The 11236-nt window shown below is 32.5% G+C and overlaps 1 protein-coding gene across 1 annotated transcript; it reads left to right on the top strand.

The window, feature by feature from the left end:
• Positions 1-7249: 7249 nt before the first annotated feature.
• On the top strand, positions 7250-8727 carry LOC141448410 (ATP-dependent DNA helicase pif1-like). Its single transcript, XM_074116770.1, has 2 exons — positions 7250-7985; positions 8054-8727. Exons 1-2 carry the CDS (start codon positions 7250-7252, stop codon positions 8725-8727), a joined length of 1410 nt encoding a protein of 469 aa, XP_073972871.1.
• Positions 8728-11236: the final 2509 nt, after the last annotated feature.

The following is an 11236-nucleotide window of genomic DNA, read 5'->3' as shown; positions in this document are numbered from 1 at the left end:
CGGCCCTTCAAAATATAATACTAAATGAAACAAAGTGGCACGCATTAATCCTTAGCTAAATTCTATTCTTGACGATAATCTTCTGCTCCAAATGGTGAAATTATCGGCACGTCGCAGGAACTGAACTGTTTTAGCTTTTATTCTATCGTGTGGTCAGCCTAACTCGCAAAATAAGAACCATTTTTTGGTAATAACCAAAAAACTGATGAAGATGTAAAGATTTAAGATAAAGCCTTAAATTAGATTCTTGGCCAAAAAGCTTACGCCACCGCGCTTCAGGAGATACTATTGTGACACTTACTAATCAAAGCATCTGTTCCAGTTCCTTCTGTCTAACTAGACTTGGAAGTTCTGAGCATAGTTTGGAGGCGTGTGAATTTTTCTTTTCTGAAGAGCGGAATCCTGAACAAACTAGCCCTTGACAATTGCACGAGGTACGTGGTGCTGTAAGAGAACTCTTCTACTCTTCGCCTACTGCTAGGGTAACAATTCTGAACTGCACCAACAAATTTTGAAATTGACGTTCTTGACCGGTACTTTTTAGGAGGCCTAATTTTGCGCTAATTTTGGCTTTGATTCATAAAAACACCACGCTTGGAACTGTACCGGCGGCATTCAGAGGCTCAAGATAACAATGCATACCATGCCGGTCACACCTCCTAGATCTCGGTGCCCATCAACCAAATAGTGTGTAAACCCTTGCAAGATCAATGAATAATATAAGCAATATTTGCCAAATATATATTGCCCTATTTTTCTACTTTTTATTGTCTACTCCTTGCAAATTTATTTTTGAACAAAGGTTACGAATTTGACGAAGGCCTGTGTTTGGGTTTCCAATTTATATAACCATTTTGCTGGCAATTTAAAGTTTTGTAAGGTAATTATGAAATCTGCATTATAACTTTCTGTAAGAACTGTTGTTTTACTACTCTGTCCATATTGTTTGCTTACTCATTCACATTTTTAAGTTAATTTTATTACTTTATTTTTGTTTTGCTTATTGCAATTTATTCGTAAATATGCGCTTCATTTAATGATTGTTATAAATTTCGTAATACTATAACAAGCTTGAATTACTGTATAGTAGCGCATATTTTGGGTTAATAAGAAAGAGAATTTTAAAAAAACTTTTCTCTACAATTCCCCAAAAAATTAAAAATCGCTGTCTGGTGGGGGGCCAAAGGTTTAATTAACACTGTGACAAGCTCAGGAAATATGAAACTATGAAATCCAGAATAATTGCTCTAAATACTCTATTTCAAGCCGATTGTTTCATTGTCTAAATCGTTCGATACTGAAATTAAAGTATATGTAATATAGCACTCTTACTTTAGTTGTAGCTTTTTAACTCATGAAATTAAGATGAGCTTTCCTTTATTATTATTACTTTTCATTAAGAAATGTTTTCTTTTTAAAAAGAATTTTCGCCAATGTTTCAAAAAGTCTTCAATAAAAAAAACAAAATTAAGGAACAATTCATTAAATTTAACATTCCTTCCATTATAACCACTTAACCTAACCATTCCAAACGTATCCTATCCGAAAACAGCATAAATTCATCTCCATCATAACACATTTCAGAAAAGACAATGGCATCAACCTCATCAAACTAAATATCTAATCTTTTAACAAAAATAAAGTTTAAAAATTTATTTCTAATTTAAATTTCCGCTCTCCTTTTATGGTTTAGGGGCTCTCCAATTTCAGGGTTTTTTTTTTTTTGAGCACAAAATGTTCTTTAATGGCGAGCTTTTATGGGCGTCACCGCACATCCTACTTCTTCTAATAATTTATAGTCTGAGGACTTATTGGCCAGATTACTTCTACTCTCTCTTACTCCTCTGTATCGTAATCGTTCAGATTTTAGATCCTGAGTTTTCACTAGAAACATTCGTTTTAAGGTCCGCGGAATCTGAAAAAGTTTTTTTTTTTTTTTAATATAATTTCTGTTATTAAACAATTAAAAAATCACAGAAAATTCCAATTTTTTTATTTAGCTTAGAGGCCGTCAGAAGATGCCACAATAAGTTTTGTTTTTTAAAATCGATTAACCGAAAGTATCTCATTGCACAAAAGAATTATCATTTTTTTACAAAAGTTGCTTCTACGATTTTCTTGTAACTAGTGCTGCGCACGAGAAACGAGACAAATCTCGGTCTCGGTCTCGGTACCGAGACCGAGACGAGACTTGAGCAACCGAGATCGAGACATGATATATATCTCGTCGAGAAATCTCGGTCTCGTCTCGGTTTTTCAAATATTAATTTTTAGCTACAAAATTATAAAATTGTGTTCTTTATTAATAAATAATCATTACGGGTATTGAATTAATTATTAAAAGATACGATTTTATTATATATGTTCAATATTACTACATCTATTTGACGTCGAATTACATAAGTAAAGTAAGTAAAGTAAAGTAATCGCCTATTTTTTCAGGCGGGGATTTACGTCCAACTACCAATTAGGTGTCGCGGACGGAGGCGACTAGCAAACATACTTTACTGTAAATTTCTCATATTAACCATTAAATAAAATCCAAGGCCTAAGACCGGGAATCGAACCCAGTACCACAATACACATTAGCTTCGCAGGTCTCGCACCGCTCGGCTACCGTGGCGGCCCCCTTCGAATTACCTAATTTTTACATAAATTCACTAAATTTCACTATTCATGTCATTCATTTATTCAATTTCATAAATTTCACTATTAATAATCTAATACTTTGAACTTAGATATTATTTGAATTATATTTTAGAATTTTAGAATTAATGAATTTGAAAAAAAAAGACTATCTATGCATCTAAAAATATTGCCACAAATTTTCGTTTTTAAGATACACTTTGCCCAAGCATTGATACATAAAAGAGCTTTTACTGAGTCAGAAGTTAGAGAAGCCATTATCATCGCAGCTTGCGAAAATAATCTTTCCGATGGCACTGAAGTTGCACAGATACTAAAAATATCTTTCGCCATTCTAGACAAATTTTTGAAGGAATTCTCAAGTGTTTTCCACCATTCTAAAATGTCAACGTCTACTGGTGCTTGGTCTAATTTGGTGTAATTAATTATTTCTGTCTTCCATGCTTCGGTGATATTTGCTGATTTTTGAGCAAATGGTGCAAAAATATATGCAGTCGTCGTCGTCGTCAAAAGGTGAATCATCAGATTCTTTATCTTCACCAACAGCCGTAACTAATGGAGCGGGAAGTTTGTTGGGAGGTGTATTTTTTTATTTCACGAATCGACTTGTTATAGCAGGCAGATATGTTATTTGGCGCGTTTTTAACATCTTTTTGAAATTATATAAAGATATATAACAGTAATAGTAATATATGATGCATTGAAGTGTAAGTAGTTGTCTTCTTTTACACACATTTTCATTACCAATATATAAATTAAAATAATTATTAGAAAATAATAACATTTTTTGAAAAGATTGTTAATAGCAAACCGCTTTTAATACTTAAACAAAAATTCAAAAAACCGAGACCGAGATATCTCGACGAAACCGAGACCGAGACTTGAGCGACCGAGACCGAGATCGAGACTGCATAAAGTCTCGCCTCGTCTCGGTCTCGTGCAGCACTACTTGTAACTTCGTTTAGTGATTACAAACTCATAAATCTACAACCTTTACTGGAAACATTTTGCCGAAAATTGGATTAAGTTCGACTCCTTTTTAAGTGACAAGAAATTAATAAGACTCAAAAGTGGTTTGAAGAAAATTTGTGATTTAAAACTTTGAGAAGAGTAGTAAGAGAAATTCGGGAGATCATCAAGGTCTTAAGAAAGAAACTTCAATCAAGAATTCTTACAAATTCTGTTGTTCTCTGGCTCTCCAGGATTTAATTTATAATATCTCTTTTACAAAAAAGAAAGCCTCCCTATCTAACTTACAAAATTACAATTTTGTTGACTCTTGTTTAGAAATAAACAAAACGAAAGAAAAGAAAAAGAATGCCACAATAACACTGCAGGATTCGAGAATAGGTCTTGTGGGACCTTACGGAGACTTATTTACTTGCCGGGGGTGTGAGCTAGAGCTAAGAGAGGGGTTCAGCTGCCCTACATTAATAATCCACCAGTACAACTAGATTGAATACAAAGTGAACTAAAGAAAAATTGTAGCCAAGGCCTTATATATTCCTGCCCGTAGCGCCGGCATCTCACAGTATAAATATATAATGCAAAAATATTAAGGGATAACAAGGGACGAATATTCCGGGCAGATTGGAGATTCTTTTTTTTCCTTTTTCTTTCTTTTAAGGAAAAATTGCAATAAATAAGAGACCAGGAACATCCTGCTGCTGTTATAAATCAAGTTTTATTAAGCAAAAATTAAAATTGCTAATGTTTACAAATTATTGCAAGTTTAACCAGTTTTTAAAGGTTTAATGGATCCTGACTTTAATCAAAATCACAACTTTCAATCGAAGAAAAACTTCGATCTTTCCGGAATGGACTTTCTAGATGTATTGCTAAATCATTCAGTCACTTCCGAGTAAGCAATTTTTTGCTGTGAAGGGTTTTCCCGGGTTAATTTCACTGCTTTTCCGTTATTGTTCAGGAAATCTTTTAAATTTAAGAAAACTTTTCTTAAATCGCTTCCACTACAGATCATTATCACTGCATTGCCAATGCTCAAACTTAGTCAGTTATTGCCAATGTGGAATCATATTGACCCTATAATTTATTTTTATCTTTGTTTATATTGATTTCAATTTTAATAATAAAATTTGCTTTAAAGGATGAGAAAGAATAGGATTAAGAACGAAAAAACAAATTTTGTCACGCAGAAGGAATTAACTTCAACTTAGGATCGCAGTAATTTCAATATTTTCTAGAATCCTGCTTGACTGCCTTCTGATCAGGGACATTTTCATTTTTTGAATTACATTCACTATTTTTTCAATTACTGTGCGCTGTTGACACGGATCTGAAATTACACAATTCGCTACAAGTTTCTGCTGCAATTCAGACATTAATTCAATTCTAGGAAGAGGTTTTTTGTGCCTTGATACTTTCTATGAAAATTAAGTAAATTTATTAAATAAGCATTTAGGCAATAATTTGGAGTCAAGTTAATGACAGAAAATCTACTTATATTACCAATCTGTAAATAAAAAATGACTCCGATATACCTATTTACGTGTAATGCCAATCTGGAGTCAAAATGACTCTTATGATTCAAGTAAACTAATCTGCAAAAAGAAACTAAGAATTCCACGGTCTTCAGCTCGTGACTATCAAATGGTGAGAGAGTGGGGATAGCGTATCAAGAGCATTTCGGGATAGCTTTGAGATGTGGGGAAACAGAGACCATTCCTATTTTTTTGGAGTCAAATAGACTTCGGATTGGCAATGTAGTGTTATTTATACATGCTATGCTTAAATAATGCATTCTTAGAAGCAGCGACTTCTAGCTTTGTAGTGTTTTGGAAAAGAGAAGATGAAATCCTGAGAATTTATAAAATTAATAAATGGGAGGTTGTGAAAGGACGAGAATAGAAAACCACAAATTCTTTTCTAAAAACATTTCTGAGTATTTAGAACTCAGAAAACCATATCTAAGGCAATTTCCTTTTTTTTTTAACTAGTCTAAAGAAGAAGTGAAATTCAGCAATAAAAAATCAGAGTAACAAAGCTAAGCCGAGGCCAAAATTGATCGATTGGTATGACAGAAATAAAAGTTCATCTTTCAAAAAGCGTTGGATAAAAGTTTATTTGACAAAAAAGACATGCTCCAATGTTTACACAGAGAAATATTTAAAATCTACACCAATTTGTATTTATCAGAAATGGACTTTTCCAGAACACCCTAATGATTGCTTCCTCACGATGACTAAATGATTTGATATGATCATAGTTAAGTTTTGTGCTGCAAACGGAGCTGAAGAACTGGCCAGAAGCAGTAACTTGAAACACAACTTTTCCAAAACCCGACACAAAAATAGAAGTGCGCGCAACAATTAAACTTGATTACAAATAAAGTTTCACAGCGTTTCGTTTCATATCAACACAGATATAAAATTACATTTTATTCTATTCAAATGAAGTAATTAAAACTAGTTAATCAAATTTGATTTTTCAATTCCGACGAAAATGAAGTAAATGAATGAAGTAAAAATTTGGTAATTCAGCGGCATCCCGGAGTTCGGGTCAACATTCTCAGCGCTTATGCTATTTTGAAAGCAATATTTGCATTGAAAGAAAGTATTTGTGCAACGAGATAAAAATATAAAAGAACTTTATCAGGCAAATAATATTGTGAATAGAATTAAGCCTTTCTAAATACCAGTTTAGTTTTGTTAGTTTCGTTTCTACATCGTTTACTGTAATAAATTCGCAATTTTTAATACATTTAACGTTTCGTTTCCTATCCTTTTAGGAAATGAAATGCCTTACATTCTATTACAGGAATCTTTCTAAGTCGGGATGTTGGGTACTGGTTACTGACCTTTCCCAATTAGTTCTTTTCAACAACGATGTACTAGACAACAAACGGAGGTAAATACAACTCCAATTAACCAACAAAACGAACACAGGAATTTTAGGATATAACAACGTAATATAAGAGATAACTCCTTCTTGTATCTGTTTTTTTCCCTTGCAGTACGAGTTTTGATAAATAGTTATTTATTTAACAAGTGTGGAAAGTAGTACATTTCCTCACGCGAGGCAGGGTGTGCACGCACGAGCGAGCGAAGCGAGGCGAGTGCAAGTGCAAATTGCCGAGTGTGAGGAAAATACTTGACACTCGAGTTAAATATTATATTTTTTCTGCAACCATTAGATTTATTAACTAAAAAAATTAAAAATTTCATTTTTACAGTCAAAAAAAGTAATTTATCTTAATATATATAAATCTCGTGTCACAATGTTTGTCCTCAATGGACTCCTAAACCACTTAACCGATTATAATAAAATTCGCACACCATGTGCAGTTCGATCCAACTTGAGAGATAGGATAGTTTAAATCTCAAATTATAGTCGCAATTTTAATTTATTGCTAATTATTTGTCTGTTATTATTTGACAGTCACAATTATCTGTTAACTCCAAATGATTCTAACAGATGTCGATACCTTTCGACTGGGTTGAGTAAGTAATCAATAGATGGCGCTGCTATGGTAAATCTACGAACGTGTCATATAAGCTACATTTTAACAGCATAATTACCACGTGTTGTTGACGCTATAAAATTAATTAAATTTATTTTGTAGTGAACGAAATACCGTTATGGTATGCCATCACCTAATCGTCCAGCCACCGACTTAGTCAATACCGATTTACAACGAGAAAACCAATATGACCATGGAAGTTTAGCAACAATTATCATGAACAGTGAACCATTACTGACAGCAGAACAAAAAATTATTTATGATCGGATTATGCTGGCTGTTGCTGCTGAACAAGGCGGTTTTTTTTTCTTGGATGCACCCGGTGGAACCGGTAAGACATTTTTAATATCGTTGATTCTTGCCAAAATACGGTCGCAACAAAAAATCGCATTAGCAGTAGCATCGTCAGGCATTGCGGCTACTTTACTGGATGGTGGGCGAACAGCACATTCAACATTCAAGCTGCCATTGGACGTTCATAATAAACCAGATGCAATGTGTAACATCAAAAAGAATAGTGGAATAGCTGCAGTGTTGCGGAAGAGTTCTATAATAATTTGGGATGAGTGCACAATGGCACACAAATATTCACTTGAAGCATTAAACAGAACTATGCAAGATTTAAACAGCAATAATAAACTTTTCGGTGGTGCTATCTTACTTTTGTCTGGTGACTTCCGGCAGACCTTACCGGTTATACCTCGCTCTACTTTCGCGGATGAGATTAATGCATGTTTGAAACAATCATTCTTATGGCGAAGTGTTGAAACACTTCGATTGACCATAAATATGCGAGTACAATTGCAAAATGATCCATCAGCACAAATATTTTCCGAACAACTGCTAGATATTGGGAACGGTAAAATAGAACTGCAACCAAATACGCAATGCATTAAACTACAGACAATTTTTGCACTGTTGTTCAAGATAAAAATGAATTGATTCAGAGTATTTTCCCGGATATACAGAATAATTATTTGAATCATGAATGGCTTAGTCAACGGGCGATTTTGGCAGCCAAAAACGTTGATGTTGACGAAATTAACTTCCAGATACAACAATTGTTACCAGGCGATCTGATGTCTTTTAAATCAATCGATACTGTTGTTGATGAAAATGAAAGTGTAAATTTTCCGATTGGATTTTTAAATTCATTAGATATCCCTGGAATGCCACCACATAATCTTCGATTAAAGATTGGTTCCCCTATTATTCTCCTCCGTAATTTGAATCCACCTCAATTATGTAACGGTACGCGTTTGGTCATCAAAAAGATCACCGGAAACATTCTTGAAGCAACCATTTTGGCTGGGAAGTTTAAAGGAAAAGTGGTCCTGCTGCCACGTATTCCGATGATACCATCAGATTCTACCATACCCTTCAAAAGGCTACAGTTTCCAATTCGTTTAGCTTTCGCCATGTCTATAAATAAATCTCAAGGTCAAACAATGTCCATTTGTGGTTTAGATTTGGAAAATCCATGTTTTTCTCATGGGCAACTATATGTTGCGTGTTCACGTGTTGGGAAACCGTCGAATTTATTTGTGTTAGCTAAAGACAGGTTAACCAAAAACATTGTGCACCGATTGGTGTTAAATTAAATTGAAATTGAAAGTATTTATAATTCAAAAAAATAGATATTTATGTTTAAAAGTTTAAGACTGTCTGCCTTGCCTACCTCATTCATGAGTTTAAGCGTCACATGTTATTTACTGTATTATACTGTAATATACTTATATTTGTTATAAAATTAAATGGAAATAATAAATCTGATAAATTTTTATTTTGTACCTATTGATTTCTGCTTAATATCAAGTGTAAGAACATTTTAATTAATTCTGTTCAACGTACTTCCCCTTCAAATCTCAATCCAGTGAATTTGTATACCAACATCAACATTTTCGTCTTTGTTCGTAAATAATTTCATTGTACTAAAGGGTTATAGTAGTAGAAAGTCAAATAAGGAGATCACCATATTTTTTTACAAATACCATCTGTGTGAAAAAGTATAGTGGACTCCGTGACTGATGTTCTCTTATTGTTCCTCCTAGATTGTTTACTATAATGTAATATAACAAAAACTTTAGCCACAGCAACGCGTGGCCGGGTCAGCTAGTTTATTATAAATATTTATTGTTATATTACAATTATTTACATTACTTACGTATTTACATTACTTATTACATTTTCTGCTGTTTCTTTTATTGATGGAGGAGTGTTTTCTAAACAGTAATCACTAGATTCCATTTTAAATTTCTATAAGTAACACTATAACCTTTTTAACTGTTATAATTAAAAATATCTAATTATTTATTAAAGTATTATTTTTATTTCTATATTCCTTTCAATTTTTATTTTATTTTTTTATATTCGTTTTTTAATTATTTAAATAAAATAAATTTAAATAAGCTTATTAGAGTTTTACAGAAAATATTTATGTTAATAACAAAACTTCTTATATCAAGGAAGCACAATAAAGTTTTTCCACACACTAGAGCGGAAAGTGACACTAATGGGAATTTCCCCCCACTATTGTGGGAAGTTGGGCATTACACAGCTGATTTTAATTGAGTAATGAGAACTTCCCTACATGGTTGCAGAAAAAAGAGTTTTTAAAACTAATTATTTCATCATTATAAACAAAACTTTAATCTGCTTTAAATAATTATTTTACAAATTAAATAATTATATTTATAAATAAATTTTAAACTTTCCATTTTACTCGTAAAGTTTTTTACACTTTACGCTATTAAGTAATAATAATATTATTAAATTACTTGATTTTGAATTTATTAAGTAACTGTTAATTACTTGAGGTTAATTATCTTAGATTGTCAATTAGATTATTTTCAAATATTCTGTTACTCATTTCCATATTTACTCATAATTTAATTTGTGGCTTTAAGATTTAATTGTGGCAAAACTTGTTTAAAGTTAATGTTGATTAAAGCGAATTATATAAATTTTATTTAAAAAGGAATTTCTTTTCTTCCCCATAAAATATTCAGAATATTTAACATTTAACCATTAAGATTACTTCCTGTTTTATTCCCTACTTTACATTAAAAGTGGGAAGGAAAAGACGGCGACTGTCTTTGGTTTATCCACTGACATCACTTAATGAGATTTGCATATTGCTGCTTAAAGAATTATATTTCACTAATTACATTAACAATTCCCTCTATATTGTAGAGAAATTACAATATGGTCGAATAGTATGGTATGACGATTGGCTCTAGGTATGTGTTTTCTGTCAATGCATGACGAGCTCTTCCTGGAGTTATTCGATCTGTAGGAGATGTTGTGCCGCACTGACGTAAATACGATAGAGAAAATGAGACACCTTCTCATGTCCCTTGTTCTCATAGCTGCCTGGAAGAGGGATACGCAATGGAAAAAGGATGGATAGACGTTAAAGCTTTTCACTTTAACAAGAAGCTCGCCTGGATTATAGATCCATCCTTTCGTTTTGAGAAACAAACGAAGAAAGTAACTTAACATAAAAACATGAATAATTAATAAAAGCTCCGAGAAGAGTTTGGGGGCAGGGAACTTTACTTCCGCCAATTGTGTGGTTCCGGTCTCAGAGCAATATTTTATCGTACAACTTGAAGTTCAACTTAAAAGTTGTAAATTTGAGCCTAATTTTCCATTAACCTACAAAGTAAGAGGTGGTATTGAATTGTGCAGATTTGCTGCATCAAGTTTACACCAGAAACACCCTGATACTGATACTGATGTATTTATTGCTTTTTAAGTAATTCACTTTACAAGCAAGGAGTTGTATGTATTTGTGGTACAATGATGTTGAACGTAAAGTAATCCGAATAGATAATTGAATGCAAACAGCGCATGCATCACAATAAAACATATAAAATTAATGTAATTAATTGCTTAAAAAGTACAGAAAATACAAACAAAAGTATAACACTTTATTAAGAAAATCAAAATGAAGTAAATTTGATTAATTTAGAGAAATTAAAATCGAAAAATAGAAATAGCACAAAAAATAAATAATAATCTCTCTCTTAAAAAGAAAAAAGAAAAGTGATACAGACTTTTTTTCAGAAAAAAAGACTTTTTTCTGATACAGACAGATTAATTTATGAA

This window comes from Rhodnius prolixus, unplaced genomic scaffold (genome assembly GCF_049639745.1).
Source record: "Rhodnius prolixus isolate KJV_2025 unplaced genomic scaffold, Rpr scaffold_1, whole genome shotgun sequence".
Taxonomy (NCBI): Eukaryota; Metazoa; Arthropoda; class Insecta; order Hemiptera; family Reduviidae; genus Rhodnius; species Rhodnius prolixus.
The sequence above is the reverse complement of the archived record's forward strand: the minus strand, read 5'-3'. Positions and strand labels throughout refer to the sequence as shown.

Coding starts and splice junctions, on each gene's coding strand:
- LOC141448410 (XM_074116770.1), top strand. CDS start 7,250: ATGCCATCACCTAATCGTCCAGCCACCGACTTAGTCAATACCGATTTA. Junction 7,986..8,053: donor ACTGCTAGATATTGGGAACG/GTAAAATAGAAC, acceptor CTGTTGTTCAAG/ATAAAAATGAATTGATTCAG.